Source organism: Eleutherodactylus coqui, chromosome 5 (genome assembly GCF_035609145.1).
Source record: "Eleutherodactylus coqui strain aEleCoq1 chromosome 5, aEleCoq1.hap1, whole genome shotgun sequence".
Lineage (NCBI taxonomy): Eukaryota > Metazoa > Chordata > Amphibia > Anura > Eleutherodactylidae > Eleutherodactylus > Eleutherodactylus coqui.
In genome coordinates, this window is record NC_089841.1 from 103,494,501 (window position 1) to 103,519,746 (window position 25,246).

The window sequence follows — 25,246 nt, forward strand, 5'->3', positions numbered from 1 at the left end:
ATAATCAATGGGGTGTGTCTGGTTCGGTCATAAGTTGGAATGGTTCTGCAGGGATTACGTTTTTTGTACCAGTGGCAAAAACAGTACCCCTGAACACAAATATAAACGGAGAATAAAAAGGAGCCATCAACTTAGCGAGTTGGGTGAATTTAAAATTCCCCAACTTATTACAATATTGAGGACCTATTAGTAAGAGCACCAAACAAATTAAGGAAAACCCCATTATATATCAAATTTCTAAATTATATAAAGATTTTCTTTTAAACGACTGTATATTAATTTTGATCTTAAATATTTATATTGGTTTACAACTGTGCATAAATCGACATTTTGCATTCAACCTTTAAAAAAAAAAAAAAAAATCCAAAAATAAATAAGTCAATTTTTTTTTACACTTCTGCAAATAACAGGTCTCATGACGTAAAAAACAAGAAGCACTTTATATATAATATACATCTGACACTACAATCTTTTTTTATATATATGATTTCAGTGATGTTTAGATTAAGCTTTAGTAAAAATGCATACATTTGGCAAGCATAACCCCCACCCCTCTCACCCATTGACATCCACACAGTCCTACATCGGTCAGTACTAGCACCAACACTCGTGAAGTGTTTATGTGGTCGACAAATGAAAGAACTCTTGTATACAGCTTGTTACCTGCCCGCAGAAAAGTCACCAGATACCACACAGTTGTTCACATACAATTTACTGTAATATACAGTAGCAATACATTCTGTCCTGCTGGAACTTGTGTCACTAAAAACGGACAGACCCAGCAGAAATAAATTAGTCATCTTCAAACCTCAAGCTTTCTTTGTATGGCTCATATCTCTACAAAAAGATACAGGGGAATTTGTCATAGGCTCCATTGAGACGCCGTCTACGTTTTTGGGGGTGGGGAGGAGGTAACACTAAGAATAATGTGGTAAATCGAAGCTAATCGAAGATGACGAGGTTATGTTACATCAGTCCAATTCTTGTTATAAAAAGCAAAAAAAAAAAACAAAAAGAAACCAAAAACAATTAAACTAGTTCTAGGTACGTGGATCAGCAGTTAAGTTTTCTTCGTCCTCTGAGGTAATGAAGATTAAGCTCACAACAGTGATTTGATACAATATTTACCCTGAGAATACAGAGGAAACATTGATACAAGACATGAAGTTGCTGATATCTATGTGCTCTTGCAATGGCAGCTTCTTGTCTTATACAGTACTTGGTCCTTTTAGTAGAAATGCTATCGACTTGATCATGCCACTATTAAATACTGATGATAAAACAAACCAAAGAGGCTTGTAGAGAAAAGGCAAGCTGCTATCCACCAGGTAAGAAAGGATAGAAGTCCTCGGAAGAGAAGAGGAGTGAAAATGTTCTTTAAGCCCCCGAGGGCCATTGTAATTTGGGTTACAGTTGCCTTCATTTTTTCTTCTGGACATGGCACTTCAGAAGAAGCTGGGCTAGTTCCCTGCATGGCTTCAAGTTCAGAGCTGGAGTCATAGATACCCCAAGAATGATTACCTAAAAGTAAAAAGCAAAGAATGTTAAACTATTACCACACACTCCATAGAAGAGCATGTGCATGGTGGATTTACTGCTGAAGTAGTATTCAAGGGGCAGATTCATGCCTACCCAACGTCTTCAGAAGTAGGGTTGTATGCAGGAGCATCACCATAGGTGCCACATACTGAAGTGCAATAACACAGAGGTAATAAAACACTCGAGCCACCTAAAAACAAGACAGAATACATCAGTGGGCTGCTAAATGAGCAATACGAATACTTCCCAGAGCACTAAAGCACTTGCTTCTGAAAGCACATTAAAAGAGATGTAAAATAGTCTGTATTAACCCCTTGAGTGGCACGCCCGGAAAATTTCCGGGGACGAGCTCCACTGCTCATAGCAACATAGCCCGGAAGATTTCCGGGCTATGTATCACTATGGGAGCTGCAGAGCACAATGCCACAAGCTGTGACAGTGTGCTCTGCCTGCACAGACCCACAGAGAACAAAGTAAGGGCTTTGAAAAACCAGCAGAAGATATTGCCGACATGTCGGCAATGTCCTGCTTTGTTTACAGGTTGCCATAGAGACCATCGGCTTGTCAGAAGCAAGCCGATGGTGTCTGTGGCAGGGAGAGCTGGTTGTTAGCTGTCAGAAGACAGCTAGGTACCAGCTCTTACAGCAGAGATCAGAGAAAACCTCCGATCTCTGCTGTGTTAACCCTTTACATGCTGCAGTCTATGTGACTGCAGCATGTAAAGGGCTGTCACTGCAGCATGTAAAGGGCTGTCACCATCGGACCCCTGGAATGTGATCAGGGGTCCTGATGGGTCCCTGTGGAAGTCCCCTAAAGGGACCAAAAAAAAAAAAAAAATTTAAAAATTAAAAAAAAAAAAAAGTAAAAAAATTATTTAAAAAATTTAAAAAACACTTGTCTCCCTTTACTTTGTAAAAAATCAAAAATACAATCACACATGTGGTATCCGTGTGCGTCATAATGACCCAGAGAAGGAAGTTAATACATTATTTAACCTCTTAATGACATAGCCCCTTTTTTCTTTTTTCCCCATTTCTTTTTTTCCTCCCCCCTGTTTAAAAAATCACAACTTGTCCCGCAAAAAACAAGCCCTTATATGGCCATGTCAATGGAAAAATGAAAAAGTTATGGCTCTTGAGACGCAACTGCAAAACTAGTTGAAATTCAATGATTAGACCATTTTAAAAAACCTGCCCTGGTGGGCACAACAGGGTGGTAGGAAACCTGCCACTCAAGGGGTTAAAAGCCACTACGGCGCTCATATAAACTAGATAACCATTTAACAGGAAACGACACAGGTTTTTGCAGCAACATCAGTTAGGCATACAGAATCAATAGTCACCATTATGGAAAAAAAAAAAAAATAAATATATATAAAAAGTCCCACTGTTTCACCGCCTTGGACTGTTAAAGGGGCACTAACTTGTCAGTCAATGTCTGCTCAACTAATGCCTATGTGTCTCATCAATTTTGGAAAATACTTTCATTAAAAATGTTGTTGTACCACCATTGTTATTTAAGTATGAAGTGGCTGTCACTAAGGGTCTATCTTCAACTCCCTATGCAATCCACTGTCTGTTGTTGGGTGCTGGGCTTCTGTAGTAACTGGGATGTTTCTTAGTTATGGGAAAAAGGCCTTTTTTCACAGGTTCACTGCCTGCACTTACAGGCGTAATTTGTGTTGGTTTTATGCAGGTGTGATCTGCTCCATATTTATGAAATAAGTGAATGGTGCTTGTAAATGTAGTGAATAATTAGAAGCGCAAGAAAACTAGTAAATGCGTCAAAAATTGATGGTTTTTATGAAAGACACATGTAGACCAGGAAATAGTCAATAAAGGATATGTGCCAAAAATCACATAGATGCACCAAAATGGGAATTTGTTTGACCTCGTTTACCTCAGAGTGCTGGGGTGATTTTTTACACAGAGTGGCTGAGCATCTGGATTTACAGCCATATAAAAGGATGTCGTCCCATTAAAATAATAAAGATGTTTGAAAAGTTTATGCAAGCAAGAGCGATGTGAGCACCAAAAATCATGAGAAATGCATCAAAAATTTCTTAGATGCATCAAAATAAAATTGCTTTCCTGAATGCCCTCAAAATTTACCCCAGAGTGGGTACGGAGGTGATTTTTACACCGGGTGGCTGAGCGTCTGGATTCACAGCTGTATAAAGGATGCATGAAGAGTTTATGCAAGCAAATGTAAGGCAGGCATTTAAAAAAAAAAAAAAAAAAAACACGGTTACACTTGCAAGACTGGCGGAGCCATTCGAAAATTTTCATTCTTTTTGGCGAAAATCAGATGTACACATGTTCCAATTTAAGTACACCGTTACTCCAGGGCCAATAATGCCACAAATCTGTTGGAATCTGCTTCATAAATAAGCCCCATTATTTGCAATCTCCACATGCTATGCCTCTCCTGCTGTTACAGCACATGTGTGTGTATACACATAATATATACCGTGCTTTCCCGAAAATAAGACACTGTCTTATTTTTTTTTCCCAAAAAGGGCACCGTGTCTTATTTTCGGGGTAGGGCCTTGCACTTACCTGGTCCGCAGCGTCTCGATGCCTCCTGATGATGACCCGCGGCGGCGCGGCCTCCTCCTCGTCTCACAGATGCCTTCTGCTGGCGACGGGGCTTTGAATCCCCCGCCTCCAGCAGAAGCGAGCGCTGTGATTGGCTAATCAAGTGCTGACAGCCAATCACAGCCGGCGCTCGATGAGCCAATTACGGTCACTCAGCGATATCATTCAGCAGAAGGCATCTGTGAGACGGAGGATGCCGCCGGAGACCATTGGGATGCCGCAGAGCAGGTGAGTAATAATTTTTTTAGGGGGGGGCAGCCAAAATAGGTCCTATTTTCGGGGGAGCCCTTATATATCAAGCCTCCCCCAAAAACCCAATAGGTCTTACTATTGAGGTAGGACCTATTTTCGGGGGAAAACACCGTAGTGGGTTTACTAACAATTTGGCCAGAATTCCTGGGAAAGCAGAGGTGCACATTTAGATATTGTCTACCTACTGGTTAGACCCAAAATAGGGCAACGCAGCATATGAAGTGAGGGAAAGGAAGTACAGGACAGTAAACTACTTGCAGAATGATAGGCGTGTGACATGCCTCTGCCTGAAAATGGAATGCAAACAGAGCAGCAGAAAAATACAGGAGACCATCTGTAAAACATAACTCAAAAACATGAAACAGGGTGCAAACAGCAGCAAATGTGTGGGTAAGGAGAATGCTATATTTGAGAAAACTTGTTGAAAACTCAGGTACGCTTTACAGGTGTTTTCTGGCCCACCATTATCAGATCAGTGGAGTGCCAACTCCTGGCACTCCTGACAATCAACTGTTTTAAGAGGTCATGGCCCTTGGATGAGTGCTGCAACCTGTTCATTGTATACAAGGCACAGCACTGTGCACTGTATAGCACCTGTGCGTGATACAGAATGGGAAAAAGTTGCACAAAGCCCAGGTGACTGATGGATGTGACATTACAAGATAATAAAGAGATCGTAGTGCTACTCTGAGCTTGTCAGCCTCTTCAAACAGCTCATCAGCAGGGGTGTGTGTGCGTTCTAGTAGCCAGCTCCATCAATTTGATATCCATAGCCTTCTTAAGGACAAATCATCAAATTCTGAGTCCTGGAAGATAGCAGCTGTAGAACGTTCTTATGGTCAGGAGAGGACTGCTCATACAACAAGGCTACAAGTATTCACCTTTCTGACAAAAATTATTTTATTTGAATATGAATCTTTTTTATGTACTGCAATAATCCAGTGTCTAATGTGTCTCTGCTACATTATAAGCTCCATAGCTAATATTTTCTGATGGGGCTAAAAATGAGGGCCCTAACAATATTAATTAAAGAGGTTGTCCGGTTACAAACTAACTTTTAAAATTAGATCTTTATGAGTGAAAACATATTTACCCTCCTCAGCCCCAGCGATCAACGCTGCAGTCCCACGATTCTCCCGGTCTCTAACAAAGTCAGGTGACCGCTGCCTGCCAATCAGAGGCAATAGTGTCACTGTTCTGAACTTTTGGCATCATGGCGTCTAGGATGTGAGCACCGATACCAAGAGACAGATCAGTGATGCAGAGGCCTCTGATTGTTAGCGGAAGTCAGGTGACTGCTGCCTGTCAGAGACTAGGAAAGTCGTATGGCTGCAGCGCTGATCACCGAGGCGAAGGACAATTAGTAAGTCTATTATATTGTTCTCACTCACGTAGATCTAATTTTAAAAGTTAGTTATAGCCTTTACCGGAAAACCCTTTTAAGGCTTGTCAACTGGGAAGGGGGAGGGGGGGGGGTGACAAACAGTCCACAAATTGAAGTTACTAGAATTGTTTTGTTTTTTTTTCCTGGAAATTCTTCTACAAAGACCAGTTTCTGCTAAATATCTCATCTGGCGAAAACGTATTGATTCTGCAGTAATGTAGGGGAAGTAACAATTTGGTGTCCCACATAATGGGTCCACGGAAAGTGAAACATCATAAGAACTGATTGAGGACATTTACCATTTTCTGTAGTTCCATAGTACTTATCCTCCCTGCTTCTTTCTTCATTTGATCCACACACTTCTGAGCCAAATTTAGGTATGCCTGTAGATGGTATCTCATCATAATTAACCTTAAACCACACAGGAAAATGATGATCCAAAGTCGGACTGTATCAAAGGCATCTTCTGTCATTCTGCCATCAGAGAAAGAAAAGTCCCAAATAAAAGGGTTAAAAGAAATCTATTCAATCAAAGCATACAATATGTCATACATGTTTTAGATGTGGGATCTTGGTCTATTGTAAGAACAGGAGTCCTCTTTAGGGTTGACCTTACACACTTTCCGTAACAGTCTACAGAAGTTTATGCACACAGCCTTGACAATATGGGGAAGTAGCCATTTTTATCCCCATAGTTCTGTATTTTTAAAATTTTCCACTACACGTCTGATCCTTGATGGTCCTTATTTGGGCTAACGAATACATTCATTATATTGGAAAACAGTTGCACATCAGCAGCCTGAATGTGTAGGGTCCTGTAGCTTTTGATTACCACGATCAGAAGGTTGCTCTGGACATTCATAAAAGGAGTTGCCTATCCCCACCATAATCCTATAGGCAAGAATCAATGGCAGCAGTGGCCCCAAAAGAAATGTTCAGGGTTCATTTGTATAATGAAGGATGATCACATCTTGTTTTCGCAGTAATTAGCACTGTTGACTGGGGTCTTGGATTCACAAATGATGAAGGACAGTATCTGCATGAAGTTTCTATGTTCTCCCCGTGTTTGTATGGGTTTTCTCCCACACTGCAAAAATAGACTAACAGTTGAATTTAGATGGTCATCAATTATGGCCCCGATTGGGACTCACCATTTCTGTACAATATAAATAAACTAGCCCGGGTACCCAATACAGAACGTGTGCAATACAAAACGGGACATTTTAAGTAAGAAAAGATGATATCAGAACGCCCTTCGCTTGCTTGGCATCTTATATCTAAAACACAAAATCTGTTTGTTTGTGTCGTATACAAATCCCCAGTTCTGGTCCGATTTGAGTAAAATTGTGCTTGTGTTGTCAACAGCAACCAATCATAACTCAGGTTTCATTTGTTATTCTGCTGAGGTAAAATAAAAGCTGTGCTGCGATTTGTTGCTATAGGCAACAGCTTTTAATCCTCTTAGCCCTGAGATAAATTGCAAGCTGCTCTGTGATTGGTTGCTATGGGCAACAGTATTTAATCCTCTTAGTGCTGAGGTAAAAGGAAAGCTGCTGTGATTGGTTGCTATGGGCACCAAAAACAACACAAAACCACAAACAAGCATAAGATAAATACATTTCTAAAACTATATTCAAAACAGTAAGAGAATAGACTTACAGAGCTACACTTTCCTTGCCCAGTGGTGGATTCAGAATGTAATCCTTGGTTATAGGTTTCACCCACAGCAGCACCATCAACAGAGGAGATAAAAAATTAATATGAAGCAAAAACCTGTAAGTGAAGAACATAATTTAAATAACCAAACTTCAAGAAAAGTCTTTCTATTTTAATGACAAACATTTCTTATTGTAAACCGGCAAAAGGAGGTCAATCTGGCTCAAATTTCTATATGGAACTTGAAAAGTTTACCAAGAATTTAAAAACCATGAAAAAAAAAAGTGTGCTCTTCTGTACTTTACTAGACGACTGGCATGTGGCCTAAAGGAATAGATACTGCAAAATGTAGAATGCTGAGCAGCTCGGTATGGGCACCAACCAGTGTGATAACCGTCTATACTTTGGCATTAAAGATCTTTTCATGGTACAATCCGTTAGAAAAGGCTGTAAATAGCCATCAACATGGTAAAACACACCTAATAGCCATGGATACCTTTAAGCAACTAAGAAGCTATCAATAAAGACAATGAACTCACAAATAAGAAGAACACTATAAGAATAAAAAGAGATCAGTTTACAAATTATAAATTTGAATCAAAGCAGCATTTCCTATCATATATTTATCTCATATCCACAGAATAGGCCATAAATGTCCAATAGGTGTGGGTTCACAAGAGGCTGTATCAAGCAGTAGACTGAATGAAGAGTTAGTTGTGTGTGCAGTAGGGTTTCTTAATTCCCATAGACCTGAATGTAAACAGCAGTGCAATGTGTAGCCACATTTAGCCCATAGCTGCGTTTGGCCATCAATGCTAGCCTAGTAAGAGATGGGGATGTCTCAGATGAGACTGCATCTATTAGACAAATATGGTATATCTTATTGTCTAGCCACAAAGCTAAGATAGGAAAACCTACAGTGTGAATTGTTGAAGTCAAGACAAGATGTGGAAGAACATGAAAAATCTTGGAGATTGGTCAGGTATGGTGGCACAATGTCTGACTGCCATTCATACCTTCAACAGAAGGCTGCAACTTATCCCACTACATAGGCATGCAGTAAAATACGGTGTCAATAGATTGCTATTGTAAAAAAATAGTTTACCCTGCATCTATTACTATTACGTATTCTCTACATATAATATGTACCATGCATCTATGACATTAATGTACATCTCTGCATGGAAGATCTTAGTAGACTACACTTTTCCATATAAAAGAAAGGTATGCCAATACATACAAGGCAACCATATGCAAAGAGGACCGCAGATAAAGTCATATATATATATATATATATATATATATATATATATATATATTACACACATACACACATATATATATATACATATATATATATATATATGACATATATAAAAGGGAGCATTTATAGTGAATAAGCCAAATCTAAGACCAAGTTCTAGTTTAACAAACCTCAAGAAGAATCAGAAGCAAAGCTAACTTGTAAGCTGCTCACAGAAGTGTCAATAACACTTACAGAAGCCAGAGACATGTTATAATGAAGTGCTGTGGTCCAATCACCACATCTAGGATTGGAGAAGAAAACCAGGGCTGTGGAGGCAGAGTCAGAGTTCCTTTTTCATGAACTCGGAAGAAATGTACCGACTCCAGCTTATAATAAATATAATTAATATGGTAGAATTAATTAATGCAGAATTTGTTTCATATTGTTTTTCATAGGAATTTAGGCACGTTTTGAAATGTCCTATAAATATATGTTCAATTCATCCTATACCCTATTTATCAAAAACATTGATAACTAGGATGTGGAATGTAGGATGTGGCTTTATCGTCATGCTGATGAAAAGCCTGAGGTTACCATGTTTATAGCACTTAAACATGAGTCATATATGAACGAATCGGAGTCTGGGAAAATTGAGGATGGAAGTCGGAGGTTTGGCTTACAGACTCCACACCGTAGAGAAAATAAAAGGACAAGTTGTTTTGGAGTTCACTGCCAGCTGGAAACATGGTGAAGATAAAGGAAAGAGTAGATGTAACAAAAGATCATCAAGTCCTGGGAACCAATGTATGTGCGGGTATGACAAAACCATAATCCAACATTCATTCCAACACAGAAAAACTGAGAATTACAGACAGAACTAGGCTCCTTACTGTGTTAGTGTTTCTCTGGTCTGACTGAGGGCATCAAGGTGCATCTGAGCCAAACGGAGGCCCGGGAATGTTAGGAAGGCTCCAATGAGGGAACAAAGTACCGCCAGGAATAACTTAAACGTAAGCTTGGACATCGGTCCTCTGAGGGAGAAAAAGAAAAGCCAAAGTATCACATCAGTTTTAGTTTGTATACAATAGATTATTAAATTCTACTTTAAAAAAAAGAGAGAGAGAGAAACCACCCTGAAGGGGCTGCTCTGTTTCCCCTTAAGCTACAGTCTTTGTGGGTGCTTAAGTCGGAAGTGGATCTAGCAGGAAAAAGTATGAAAACTGTTCCTTTATATTTCCAATATCTTCCAAAACCATTTCTCTTGGCTCAAAAACTGCCATGAGAACAGTTGTTTTTTTTTTTTTAAACAAGTTTTTTTTTTAGAAGAAATTTTGTATTTTTTTCAGCAAAAACCAAGGTGGCAAAATGCTAGCTGTAGATCAATAATCAATAGCAGTTAAGAAACGCACTATGATCAAGGCAGTTGAAAAGCAAAGGAATCCGGCACTACTTGAAGAACAAGAGGTGGATTGTTGAATATCTTTATTAAAGCAGGCTATGCCTTTAGGAGTCAGAATGACACCTTCCTTGTGCCATATGCATAATATCCACGATTAAAAAGCCAATGGAGACCCACCGGCGTATGAGGTCATGTGATCAGCTAATAGCGACTTTATACATTGAAAACGTAAAAAACTTATTTGAAAACACAAGCATTTCACACAAAAAAAAGAAAAAAAAGAATATATTAACCCCTTAAGGATGCAACCCTCCCCGCCACAAGTTTTGTATCACCACATTCGTAATGATCGAAGAAAATAAGTTAGTACCTTAATTAACTAATATAAAGCGTTCAAAAAGTCACATGGATCAACAAATTGTACCATTAAAAAAGTACAACTTGTCCCACAAAAAAAACCAAAAAAAACCCAAAAACTAAAATGGTAGATTTTGGTACACCGATTGCGATCAACATAATTAAAGGTAATTTCCAATTAAAAGAAGCCTTCTATCCATTTTCAATGTTTTCTCTTTCAAAAACTCAAACTCAAAAAAGTTTCCGATTTGAAGAACATTTTCCCTCCCACGAGGTGCAGTACTCTACATTTATTTTAAATGGGAAGGGGGATCATGACATCTAGACTCATTTCAATGCTGGCAATACTTACTGAGACTCCAAGCCTTGTTTTTGAAGAAATTGTACTGCACTTTCTGAAAAATTTGTGAAGCCTAAGTAAAAGACATTTCAGAAGATCAGTTCAGAAACCTTTAAATCCCTCACAATGTGTTCTTTTCTTAAAGCAGATTTGAGTTAGAAATTCAAACGCAGCCCAGGTCTTCCTAGGACAAAGCTTTGCTACCATGTGTCGGATCCTTGCACTGAATGGCTTACGTATATACCATCTTGTCCACAGAACTTGCAGGGTGATCATTAATAACACTTAAATGTACAAACCAGACTCAAACTGGTTAAAGAATACCTGTGGCCATGAAACCCCCCTGAACCATTAGAATGTGTGCAAAGTCAAGAGAGACAGGCTCCAAGCATGCAATCATTAGCTCTGTACTCACTTTCCAACCCCAGTACAGGTTTTTTTTAGTTTGTTTGTATTTTCCCGGCCGCCGCTTAGCGATGGACGTGGGTACCTGCAGCCCATACGCAATGTTAATTTTGGATGGGCTGCATTGACATCAATGGAGGCCATCCACACGGAATCCGCGGTAAAATAGATTTGAAATATAGCTTTTTTTTCTTATTTTGTCTGCTATTTTATACTTTTAGGCTGGGTTCACACAAGGCGGAATTGCCGCAGAAATTCTGTTGGGAATTTCGCCGCGGCAAATCCGCCTGCGGCCGCTTATTCCGGGATCAGCCAGCCATGTGGACAAGATTTCTCAGAAATCTCGTCCACACGGGATGGCGAATCTGTCACGGCAAAGCCGCTAAGTGCCGCGGGTTTTGAAGCAGCGCTTTTCCTGGCAGAAATCTCACGGTTTTTCGCTGCGGCCAAACCGTGAGATTTCCGCTGAACCCAGGCTTAAAGGGTCAGGGATCCAGGGACTATTCAGATTGCCAGATTAGAGTGAGGAAGGAATTTATTCCCTCAAAATGGTAAAAATAGTCTTCTACCTCATTAGTATTTTCTGCCTTCATCTGGATCAACATTGGGGGGGTAATAGGCTGAACTGGATGGACATGTGTCTTTTTAAAGCCTTACATACTATGTAACTTTGCTGCGATTTTTCTTCCGTTTGTGGAATCTGCAATTTGTACCCGCGAGTGTGAAAGAAAAATCAAAAATGCATGCCTTTTAATGCCCGTGGTTTACCGCGGATCGTCCGCCTGGATTCCAATCGCAGAATCCGATATTTAAATCCGGTTGTGAGAGACTGGCTTTATACTGGCTTCTCCTGCACTTAAAACTGATTTTTTTAGCATTTGATTAGGACTTTATAGACATTGTTAGATATTTAAGATTAGGATAATCTTCAGTTTGGCCCCAAATGCTGGATAAACAGATCATATAATTAATGGGCGACTGGATTGGTAGTTGTACATCTAAACAGGAACAGCGGGTGGGCATGTATACATGTAGCATTCTACTGCAGATAGCAAAAACCACAACTTACATGAATTACTCACCAGTCTCTAGTCCGAATTCCAAGTAGTTCTCAGTCACAATAAGAATTGCCATGGCTTTGACAAAGAAGAAGAATCCAAAGGTAACGCAGACCGATCTCTCACCACCATCTTCAACTTTAAAGTAATGGGCTGTCAGAGAGAACAGCACTTTGCTGGACAAGAACAGTCAAGGCAAGCAACAGTTTTATATTACAGCTGCAAAGAGGTTGTGGGAAGTCTTAAGATGATCCCCTAACCTCAGTCCCAGCCCTATCTACGGCAATCCCATTGCAATGAATGTAGCAGTAGTGAACACACTCAATCGCTCCTCCATTCCTGGAGGAGCTTCGGAAACCCCGTCCTTGGGATTGGCGAGGGTCCGACAGGTTGAAAGCTCTCCGATCACCAAGTTATCCCCTTATCCTGTGGATAGGGAATAACTTTTAAAAAGTTTACATGACTTCTGTAAAACTTAGTTGTTACCATCCAAATGTGGAAGTATTGAGCATTGCCGCTTTATAGTATCTACCATAATAACACTATCATGTATTTATTCAGACATTAATAAGATATCCATGTTGAACACAGTGCAAATCTGAAGCCACAAGTACACATGCAATTATGTCTTACACTCTTTATACTCTGCTGCTAGCCAATCTCTTGAGAAAAACGGTCATTGTGCACTCCGCTGCACGATACCCCCTTCTCCATATAATTGGAAGTACACTATAAAAATTCTTTTATGCTAACATAGCACTCATGAATTTACATAGACACATGAAAGAACCCAAATTTGCATAAGGATCGGTTCACATCTGCATTATATTGTGTTCACCAGAAACTCCTGTATTGTTTAAGAGCAAAAACAATGCATTCTGCAGCGATACTAGTCTAATCAAAGTACTGGTATCCCGACCGAAACCTGTTGGAGTCCCTTATAGGTCAAGGAGGTCGGTCATAGCCTTTGAGAAGAGATAGTCTAGTTGTCATGACTCCTTCATAGATGAAAGCCACAATGCTAATGTGAATAGAGCCTAAAAGTCATTACAGCTGTCAAAATCTCAAGCAAGCATTAGACGCTTGGAAAACATTCAACATTTTTTTTGTGCATAAAAACCAGAATATTGAGGGTTTTACAATTTTAAAACTGAAAAAAAAAAAACTGGATTGTAACTTAAAGGGGTTGTCCCGCGCCGAAACGGGCTTTTTTTTTTTTTAACCACCCCCCCCCCCCGTTCGGCGCGAGACAACCCCGATGCAGGGGTTAAAAAAACAACCCGCACAGCGCTTACCTGAATCCCGGCGGTCCGGCGTCTTCATACTCACCTGCTGAAGATGGCCGCCGGGATCCTCTGTCTCCATGGACCGCAGGGCTTCTGTGCGGTCCATTGCCGATTCCAGCCTCCTGATTGGCTGGAATCGGCACGTGACGGGGCGGAGCTACACGGAGCCCCATTCAGAAAAGAAGAAGACCCGGACTGCGCAAGCGCGGCTAATTTGGCCATCGGAGGGCGAAAATTAGTCGGCTCCATGGGAACGAGGACGCTAGCAACGGAGCAGGTAAGTATAAAACTTTTTATAACTTCTGTATGGCTCATAATTAATGCACAATGTACATTACAAAGTGCATTAATATGGCCATACAGAAGTGTATAGACCCACTTGCTGCCGCGGGACAACCCCTTTAAATGATGGAAATTTTCAAAAAGGATACACTGCAAATGCCAGGACGAGCATGCACCAAACTATGCTGATATTCATCTCCTGAGATGGACCCATTATACTGTAGTAAGCCTCAGTGATCAGATACACGATTGTAGCAGCAACAGTGAAGTCTACCAACCACTGGTATTCGGGGAAGTAATGGAGTGCTGGAAGAAAAACCCTTTACAATCACTGAAAACATATGTAGCTAAGGGGGGAGAGAGGGAGGGGGAGAGGGAGAGGGAGGGGAGAGGGAGAGGGAGGGGAGAGGGAGAGAGGGGGAGGGAGAGAGGGGGAGGGAGAGAGGGGGAGGGAGAGAGGGGGAGGGAGAGAGGGGGAGGGAGAGAGGGGGAGGGAGAGAGGGGGAGGGAGAGAGGGGGAGGGAGAGAGGGGGAGGGAGAGAGGGGGAGGGAGAGAGGGGGAGGGAGGGGGAGAGAGGGGGAGAGAGGGGGAGAGAAGGAGAAGGAGGGAGGGAGAGAGAGAGGGGGAGGGGGGAGGGAGAGGGGGAGAGGGAGGTAGAGGGAGAGGGAGAGGAGAGGGAGAGGGAGAGAGAAGGAGAGAAGGAGAGGGAGAGGAAGAAAAAAAAAACACACAAAAAAAAAGCTCGGCACCCGGCGTCCCACATACAAAAATGCTCGAGTCTCCCATTGTAGTCAATGGGGTTCATTACTCAAGTAGAGCTCTCGAATTTTAGGAAAAGCTCGACTCGAATAATGCGGGCCGAGCATTTGGGTGCTCGCTCATCTCTAGTGATGTGACTACAGTGCCAAACTGGGCTACTGCAGCATGGACAGCACTATCTGCACTGATCGTAGGCCAGGCGATCAGCTGATCAACAGGTATCCTTAGTGGTGGAAACCCACCTATCAACTAATGATGATAGTAAAAGATCTGGACAACCCCTTTAAATCTAGTTACATTTTATTATAACAGTTCCAAATAACTAGGAGTCCACCACACAATTGTCTAAACTGTTTAACACAGGAAGACCAATGTTGCCCTCTAGAAGCATGGATATTATGCAATATACATATGCATGCATACAAGTGCAATATATATATCACACATACATATATATTATATACATACGTGCATACACACACACACAAAATTGAGATAAACCCTTTTTGTATGGAAGTCTGTTGGGTTTCTCTGACCCATTTGTCAGCGTCTAACATCACTGAAGTGGGGTCTGACCATCTGGCAGCCAATGCAAGGAATATGTGGTACTATATGCAGGGACTCTCTGTGTGACATGCATAGGAACTAATGGGACATATGGAGAAGGCTTGTCTTCATGATACGATCTCTAACTTAGAATTTTGTAATAGAAATGGATTTTTAAATGATGTAATCAGACAAAAATTTTAGCTGTTTTCATTGCTTTATTATTATGAAAACTCTAGTTTCTGATGTTCTCACACATGTACGTAACCTTTGCTACCAGTTTTAGTTTTCTTGCAGCAATGATTCTATAATTGAAAAAAATGATGCAGCTTTGTAAATAGTATTGCCTTAAAATCTCCTGTTTGGTGTCTGAACCAGTAAACCGGTGTGTTTTCTCTACCTGCAGTTTCCCTCCCTTCAATCACAGGTATACTAGCAAGGGATACAGACCGGTAGAAATCACCCATGTGAGATACAATTTAGCCTCACAGTTTACTTGAAATCCAGTTTTCTATTCACGGACAGGATTGCTCCTCAGTGGACTATTCTGCATTTGCACCACTGGTGTAAGTTTACAGCCTTGTGTTCCTACCGATATTAATGTATATAGCGTGTGGAAATAGAAATATATCCATATGAAAAGAATATCTACAGATGGCTAGGGAGAAAAGTAAAGACATAGGGAAAAAAAGATACCTCACCTAAAGTGTCAACTTCTGTAACAGTCTTTGTTTCCAAATGCAGGTCAATATCTTTGGGAATGGTAAGAGGTTTATTCTCGATATGGCCATTATACTTTCTGCAATAGAAAATAACAGTTTACATATCAGTGCAATCATCAGCACAAGAAAGACAGGGCCCACACCATACCCAACGCCTCCTTTAACCCCTTGAGTGGCGGGTTTCCTACCACCCTGTCGTGCCCACCAGGGCAGGTTTTTTAAAATGGTCTAATCATTGAATTTCAACTAATTTTGCAGTTGCGTCTCAAGAGCCATAACTTTTTCATTTTTCCATTGACATGGCCATATGAGGGCTTGTTTTTTGCGGGACAAGTTGTGATTTTTTAAACAGGGGGGAGGAAAAAAAGAAATGGGGAAAAAAGAAAAAAAAGGGCCATGTCATTAAAGGGTTAAATAATGCATTAACTTCCTTCTCTGGGTCATTACGACGCACACGGATACCACATGTGTGATTTTATTTTTGATTTTTTTACAAAGTAAAGGGAGACAAGTGTTTTTATAATTTTTTTTACTTTTGTTTTTTTTTTACTTTTTTTTTTTGTCCTTCCACAGGAACCCATCAGGACCATCAGGACCCCCTGATCACATTCTGGGGGTCCGATGGTGACAGCCCTTTACATGCTGCAGTGACAGCCCTTTACATGCTGCAGTCACAGACTGCGGCATGTAAAGGGTTAACAGAGCAGAGATCGGAGGTTTTCGCTGATCTCTGCTGTAAGAGCTGGTACCTAGCTGTCCTCTGACAGCCAAGTACCAGCTCTCCCTGCCACAGAGACCATCGGCTTGCTTCTGACAAGCCGATGGTCTCTATGGCAACCTGTAAACAAAGCAGGACATAAGAAGCAGGAGATTGCCGGCAGATCGGCAATATCTTCTGCTGTTTTTTCAAAATCCTTGCTTTGTTCTCTGTGGGACAGTGCAGGCAGAGCACAATGCCACAGCTTGTGGCATTGTGCTCTCCTGCTCCCATAGTGATACATAGCCCGGAAAATTTCCGGGCGTGCCACTCAAGGGGTTAAGAAACCTAACAGCTGTTTATGGTAGCCCATTCTACTGGATTTAATTACAGCTGTGTGTGCCAATGTATGGGTGCATCAGGCCATATATAACTCCTCTTTAGTCAGGTTAAAGCGACCCTCTGGGCCTGGAAAAACAAAGATGGCCGCACAGCTTCTCTGACTACCTGATGTACACTGTGTATTAGTAGAAGACACTATACTTGCTTTGCTGCTCATGTGAACAGTGTTGAGCAGTCACATCAGTATGTAGTGTCTTAGAATACCGATGCATACTAACACAGTGTGCATAAGGTGGTCAGAAAAGTGGTGCAGCCATCTTTACTTGTCCAGAACCGGAGGGTCGCTTTAAGTGAGACCCAGCGTTCCAAACCATCAGACTGCAGACTCTGTATCCTTCCTGGTTGAATAGTTAGCAGTTAAAGGGACACTTTCAGGCCACATTAAAAATTAACTGTACAAGCAGAATGTGTAGCTAACATATCTGGTGCCCTCCTTTTCAATGTTACTGTTACTGCCACTGCAGGTCCTATTCCCTATCCCTTCTTCATATATGAAATATGACCACCAGATTTTCAGACCACCCAAAGCATATTGTCTGCTCTCAGATGGATAGGGCTGATGGAGTCACGCCATCTTCTTGCAGGTCCCTTGCACTGAGAGCAGGAGGCAGTTCTCAGAATACGAAAGCACAGGGCAGGCAGACAACCTGGCGTTCGATTTACATGAAGGGAGGCTGGTTATAGGACAAAACATGGTGGGAACACTGAAAAAGAGCAGCCAGGTATTTTAACTGTACATTCTGCATTTATACTGTAAACCAGGGAGTCGCTTTAGCAAGTCAGTTATCCATTGTTATATGGAAATCACTACTTAGTGCCAATTTACGCAGGCAAGCTCAGTCCAAGAAATCAGAAACAATTATTTTGGGGGAAATGGGGTAGGTAATCTTTATACCTAGAGAATACAGCTGAGGCCAGTACACAGATAAGCGCACAATAAACATTACCTATCTTTTTTGCTTTTTCCTTTTAGCTGTTGCTTTCCAGCTAGTGTTCGTAACTCGTCTTCTGAAGGATGTTGGTACCAATATAAGCTGCAGAATAGAAGGACAGCCATCATATTAGAAAAATAGTCAGCTCACGTGATGTAGTGTGTAACCTGTCCTGACAGGCAACAAAAATTAGGGAAGAACTTAGTAGGGTTTTCCAGGAGAAAAAAAAAACTTTTGGTGACCTAATAGCAAATCAGTGGTGGTTCATCACTTGGGACCCTCAACAGTCAGCGGATGAGAAGCCACTATGGACATCTGGAACTGCCATAACACTCTCCTTAGCACAATGGTCTGGTTTGGCACTGTATCTCTCTCTCCCATATACTGCAAACAGCTGCAATACCAAACTGGGCCACTGCGCTATAGATAGAATTTTAACAGTTCCCGCCGTGTGTAGCAGATCCCCGTCAGCTGACAGGCGAGGGTTCGGATCGGCGGAGCCCTGTTGATCTGTTATTGGTGATCTATCCTGAGAATAAGTTACCAAAGCTTTTTCTTCTGGAAACCCCTTTTACACTTCAAGGGAACCTGTCACCTCTATAAAGCACCATAAACTAGCTTACTTTTCTCCAGCATGCACACTTCAGTGGTGGGCATCGTGGGAACCAGAAGGTGGGCGAGTATAAAAAAAAATACAGCACTCGGCTCCCTGTCACCTCGATTAACAGCACCATACATTAGTTTATAGTGCTTTAGGCAGGTGACAAGTTCCCTTTGAGGGAACGCCGATCTGCCCGTGTTCCAGCACAATGAGACAGATGCACTGCAGGTGCGGACGACTCTCCGTATCGCCGGAAGAAAGAACACAGGGCTGGCAATGGAGCCGATCATGCAGAGAGTCGTCCATGCACGGTGTGGCAGTCACATCGTGCAGAAACACGGGCGGATCGACTGTATTCTTAAAGCTGTATTCTGTTTTCAGCAAATAAGTGCTACTTATCATATAAAAAAACTTTTATTCAACATACTTTCTGTAAAAATCCATCATTTTTCAAGCTCTCTCACTCAATAAGAACCTTTACTTACTTCGAGGATAAAATGTCCTGTAAATGTAATGGATACAGATACAGGACTGACTACACGTGCGGCAGTATGTATCACACACCTACATGTTTATCACATGACCAGGTGTATCGGAGGCCTTACTCATAATGAAGTGAAATACAACAGCCAGAATGACATGAAAAGATAGAAGAATCCTTCAGATTGGAAACTGTACATTCACATCTCCGTTCAGACTACTTGGAGGTTCTGTCGTAGATCTGGCATCAACTGCAGGACAAAATAGTCCCGAATGAAATACTTTTTTCTTCTGGTAAAATGCTGGACGGCCCAATGAAAACCGAACCAACGCCATTATGGTCAATGGGGTCCTTTCAGCGCTGTTCAGTTCCATCACAAATCGGGTCCGTTCGGCAGGGGACTCCTGTTTCCTGCTCCCATAAAGGAACAGGAAAACCGAATTGCCAAAACGAGGCTGTGAACATAGCCTTACAAATGTGGGCGTTGTTGGCGACACGGCACATCGGTGGTCACACAGCAGCGCTGTGTCATCCTTATCAACTTGCGTTAGTCATACTTTGCACTGCAGGAGTCTCAAAATACAGCTACAGACACAATGAGATGCCTGTCAAGAGCAACTCAGTACATTCCCATGCATGCTGTCCAGCCCAGGTCTTGGGCCAGCTTTGCATATACCCAGCGGCGTTGTGGTGAAACTGATGCCAGAACGGATGCCATACTTTTCTCTGGGACGGCTCAAGATATCCGTCACATCAACTGTTCGGATGCCGGATGCCTCCCTGGGCTGCACAGAAAATCGTTGCATGCAGAATTTTCCTGTCCTGCTTTGGATGCTCGACTGGTGCACGAAAACACTTGCCAGACATATATATATGGGAAACCATCACTGCCATTATGTGAACACATTTCTACATTACCTGCCATTGCAAAGGAGCCAGCGAGCCAAAGAGTAGTGAGGTATGATCTTCTGCAGGACGCTGGCCATCACCATAGTGACAACCAGCTGCACACCTATCACACCCTGCGGAGAAGAGGGGGCAGCATTAGATGATGGCACCGTTGGCACTTAGGGCTATGCTATACAACTTGCGTGTCATTATTCTGGTAAGTCATTACTATGCCGAAACAAGCGAACGTCTTACACGCTGCGGATGACTTGTAACAAAGCTATGAAAAGTAACAAAATCCTTACCAAGCAAACACTGGTAACAATTATCGAAGCAATACTGACTGTAGGGAGTGATGCAGGCAGAAAAAGCATGGGGGTTGAATGTGGTGCCAGACAGACAGTGTGATCAGTCACCACATCAAAGAAAGCTTAAAGGGGTTGTACCAGGATCATAAGCTAGCCCTTATCCATAGGGTAGGGGATAACAAGCTGATCAGTGGGGACGATCCCAAGAATGGGGGTCCCGTGCCCCCCGTCTTCCTCACTGTGGGCTTACTGCACCTCCCAACATTGAGGAAGAGACTGAATGGAGCAAAGTCCAGAAAACCTCAATAGATTGTCAGCAGCACTGAGGGGAAAATGTACAGTTCACAAAACCTGACCCCCAGGAAAATCCAAAAATCAGCAGAGCTATGGAGGAATAAAGGGAAGTTTATGTTGCTGGTTTGTGAATGGAGTGCAGGCTGCGCCGGCCAGCTAGTCACTTTCAGCAGGACTGCGGGTCAGTCGAGCAGCAAGCGCTCAGGTATTTCTGTCATCCCCGTTGAAATGAATGGAGCACTGAAAGCGCATGCTCGACCAGCGCTCCATGCATTCTGATGTTATTGCAGGGGGAAGAGCGACCCTGCAGTGAAAGACAGAGGGGACTCAGGACCCCCGTTCTTCAGATCACCAGGGGTCTAAGCGGTGAGACCCCCACTGATCAGCAAGTTTACCCCTCGCCTCTGGATAGGGAATAACTTGTAAACCTGGTACAACCCCGTTAATGGAGCACTAAACTCAGTGAAAACAGTATTTTCTGCAGGCTCAATGTAGGTTCACACTGACACTTACTTCTAACACTCTGATTTCCAAGCGCTGTTTTATTTTTCTCCTTTTTTTAACGCACCTCATCACCAATCACAATGATAGGGTGCATTAAAAAGCACCGTCAAACGCTGTACCATGTGTTCAAAACACGGCTCGAAATCACAGTAAAATGCAGCGGTTCTGAGTGACATGTAACTGAACGCATGTGTGAGAGTGGCCTTAGACGGTAATTGCACTCAAATTGGTCGTCTGAGGTTATAGCCCATTCATGCTGAAGAATGACAAGTTGTGCATTCGAACAAAATAGCTGAAGCACCAGCATTGTATTTGGCTTCAACGGGCTTGTCTATGCAGCACCTGTTCATCAGAGCAATTCTTGACATCCTCCTCTGACCCCTTTGTTTACATCCACAGGATCTCCTCTGGCTGGATGTTTTTTTCCGTGATCACACCATTATTGGTATACTCTTGGCATCGCTGGACAAGAAAATCTTGGTCCCAGGTACTCTAGCCCTGACAACTATGCCTTGTTCAGAGTCACTCAGATTTGCCATTCTAATGTGAAAACTGGTCAACAGAAAACTTGCTCACTTTATTTTATGCTGCACCCCGGGTTCATGTGTCTAATTTCCATACAGGAAGGACAGGGGTTTCCAATGAAGTGGCCATTCAGTGTATACTCCTGGTATCAGATTTGCCAACTTGATGGACAAGACTAAATTGCTAACAGCACAGTGGTCTCAGCGGGTTCACTGTGGTCCAATCGTGCACAGAGGATATTATATGGCAGCATTCAAGCTGCTGTAAATTACAGCCTGCACCCTGCAAGGTCTCCAGCACAATGCTCGAGACCCCCTGCTCAATAACCACTGAGCACTCAAAGGCTAATTTCACCAACAGTACAATACAATACACTAAAATAGGGTCAACATAAACCCAAATTATGAGAAAAGGCACACTTACTGACTAATTATATTGTGTCTAGTTATTATTACATTAATGTACCCCAAAAAAAATGATTGGCTGACATGTATCCTCAGGACGGGTCATCAATAGTTGGTCAGCTGGGGTCCGTCACTTGGGACCCAACTGATCAGCTGTCACTGGCTAAAAACACCAAGTATGGAGCAGAAGCAGCTACTCCGCCCCCATTTAGCGGGCGGCGCTTACTACAGCAGGTTGACACGGGGCGCTAAAGCGTCGGACTCCAGCTGATCAATTACCGAGGATAGCACATCAATAGTAATTCCATGGAAAACCCCTTTAATCATCATTACTCATTAAAGAAGCAAAGAATCAGTCTACAGAAGATTGCAAATGTAGAGATTGAATTGAACCTATTTACATGTATGCTATTGCATATGTCATCCATAGAACACCATTTAAAAAAAAAAAAAAAGAATATGCCATGATATATGTTTTCTTGCAGTGATTTAGTAGCACACTGCAATTTCTTATACTACAAAACAAACACAGTAAGTATACCAATTTATAGCATCCTGATGGAAGCCAAGAGTATACTTTTATCCACGGGGGTCTATGAACTCATTTTGGGGTTGCTAACTGTCCGTAGATTCCTGTACAGTCCTTCAATGTCCATGTATACAAATTAATAGGTTAATGATTTTTCTTGGAGCTGGGGAAGCTTGAGCCCCATTTACACGTAACGATTATCGCTCAAAGTTGCTCCAACTATGGATGTTGAGCGATAATTGTTACATGTAAATGCTTCCATCTTTCACTCTTCGGCAGAACAATTATTTTTAGGTGAGCTTAAAATCCATTGTTCAGCCTGAGAGTAGATAACAGGGACCGCATGCTGTGTTCCCCACGGGAGCAGCTGATTACATTGCATTCAGCTGACAGCCTGCGCAAAGACAATGCAGCTGAGTGCAAAGTCCAGACTACATGCTGGGATATGCAAACATCCAACTGTCAATGGACATTAGTGTATTAGCAGTTTATGCAAACCGCTCGCTAAAATGGTCAATCTTTCAATCGTTTGAAAGATTGTTTTTGCGTGTAAATGTGCCTATACACATGTGATTGTAATTAGAATCATTTTACAGCTCAGAGTAATTTTTGCCATTCATGTCAGTATTGTGTGCTTGTTTTCTAGTTTGCCTGTAAAAAAAAAAAGTAGTAAACCATGATTTTTTTAACAAGTTGTCCGCAAAAAAAAAAAAAACCAAAACTTGGCAACCTTGGACGTATATACTGAGAGAATTTCTGTATTTCCATGAAAGCAAACTGCAAGCGTGAATAAACCCTTAGAAGGAGATCTAGAAGGTTGGGTCATTCCAGGTCATAAATGGTTTAAAGACTTTGAATATTCCTCTACACAGAGATGGCTTTGAATTCAACAAGAACCTGAAAGATCTGTGATCTTACACACGCCTCAAGGTATTTTTTTTCTTACAAGACCACTTTAATTTTAAAAACTTTTTGCAGAATACTATGTGCTATATGTTCATTCATGTTAAGTACAGGAAAACTGCAAACAAATACAGTTAAAAGACACTAAACTCAAAAATGGCTGCCCTACTTCAGACAGCGCAGAGGGGGGAGGCTCCTGCTGAAGCCAGCTCCTGGGGAACTGAAAGGTTGAAGATGAATGGCTGCCTCATTTATGCCTGCCTAAACTGAACGATAAATGAGAAGCAAAGTAATTGTTAGTCTTTCTGTTTCTGTTGATTTCTGCAATCCAGTGAGAATCTGAAAGATTATCAATCCGTGTAAAGACCCCTTAGAAGCAGAGTTCAATGATGACCATGGCATCTAAGGTGTTTTACAGAGGGTGGAGGGCTCCCTCTGTCATCTCATCAATGCCCAGCAGAACACCAATGGTGTAGCATGACAGCCTGGTGCCTAACAAAGGTTCCCATTCTGCCATCACTATCTGCAAATAACAAAGCCTCTTATTTTTTCTGGAAAAGCCTGTTTTTATTGTGCAAACCGGCTATGATGTAAAGAAAATCTATACATATATTTGGTATTATAAACATTTGTATTAGCCTATTGAATGACGTTAATGCTATTTTTACAGTAACTAAAAAATAGCATTATCGTTTTTTTTTTTTGGTCTTTTTTGCATTCACTCCCCCGAAAATGTAAAAGCTGATCAATAAATTCTATATATCCCAAAATGGTGTCACTGAAATATGCAATTTGTCCCAAATAAAACAAGCTGCTACAATGGTGGGGGGAAAAAAAATGTTAAAAAGTTACGGCTCTTGGAATGCGATTATAAAAACACAAAATTAAAAAACATGCATAGCCCTCAAGGCCCAGAATAAGGTGGTCATTAATAAGGGGGTACGTACGGAGGACTTGCCATAAATGTCTCAGCAGGACCTAGAACACCAGATTCCACGAGGATGTCCAAGAATAACTTCACAAACAATTAATAAAGCCTATGTAAAAGCATTTGATGGGTCCATCATAAACACCCCCACATGTACCATACAATTTGCTTCAGTCATAAAAAGGAGTATAAAATCTGTCACTTATTGGCACGGCACAACTGGTCAGTGCCGAAAAACAACGGGAATCCTGAAATACAAAACCCCTATGTGGGAGGGAATACTTGTAGAGCGTCTAGAGAGAAGCCTGTTCTACAAAGTCAAGAGCTGTTGTGTCACAATGAGTTACACACTTCACAGATATTACATGCTGGCAATGGAAGGAGCACATTGCTATCCACGAACCAACAATGAGACATTATCTTAAGAAGCGTGTCCCCCTGCCAATAAAGGAAAAATGCAAGAACAGGACTGATGAAGGACGAGATTACTTCTCCCAACACAAGGGCTGTTGGAGGAGTTTATCAGCAAGGAGAAAGCTGCCGAGTACAAGGGCAAGGAAACTACTTCTGAGTTGTCTTAGCTCTAAAATCTCACGGCTTTCCCTCATACAACATAAGAACATACATCAGCCCCTATGGATTTAGCCACCTAAATAATGGGATTCTTGTCCATGGTGGATTAGGTGGACCATAGGCCCTAGGCTGGTCACACAGCCTACCCCACCCCACGAGGGAAGATTTTCAGGTAAAACCTTAAATAAGTCACAGCTTAGTCTACAAGTCTACATGCAGACAGATATCTAGCTATGAACTCTATCCCACCCCTGTGCTGTTCGATGTGCGGGACACACGGACATGTACGATTTTCCTCCAAGAATCGGACAAATATAGGACTTTGTGTGATTTTTTTTTTTCTTTAACTCGTCCTAGTGGTTCGTCCTAGTAAACAAAAGGCCCATGTATAGGCCATTTAAATAAAGGATTGCTATATTGGAAAAAGCGGATGAAAAACACGTCCGTG

At 41.8% G+C, this 25,246-nt stretch overlaps 1 protein-coding gene across 2 annotated transcripts in view; it reads right to left on the reverse strand.

Annotated features, from left to right (window-relative positions):
• Positions 1-421: 421 nt before the first annotated feature.
• Positions 422-25,246, reverse strand: part of TMEM161B (transmembrane protein 161B) — a 36,070-nt gene continuing 11,245 nt past the window's right edge. For both annotated transcript variants that reach the window (XM_066602969.1, XM_066602970.1), the window contains exons 3-13: positions 19,861-19,964; positions 17,876-17,962; positions 15,809-15,906; positions 13,951-14,107; positions 12,258-12,409; positions 10,783-10,843; positions 9,565-9,705; positions 7,432-7,545; positions 6,072-6,246; positions 1,633-1,729; positions 422-1,521 (exon numbers count right to left, since the gene is read on the reverse strand). In XM_066602969.1, the coding sequence (XP_066459066.1) occupies positions 1,253-1,521; positions 1,633-1,729; positions 6,072-6,246; positions 7,432-7,545; positions 9,565-9,705; positions 10,783-10,843; positions 12,258-12,409; positions 13,951-14,107; positions 15,809-15,906; positions 17,876-17,962; positions 19,861-19,964 (1,455 nt within the window). In that variant the 3' untranslated portion in view covers positions 422-1,252. The remainder of the gene's footprint in view (positions 1,522-1,632; positions 1,730-6,071; positions 6,247-7,431; positions 7,546-9,564; positions 9,706-10,782; positions 10,844-12,257; positions 12,410-13,950; positions 14,108-15,808; positions 15,907-17,875; positions 17,963-19,860; positions 19,965-25,246) is intronic.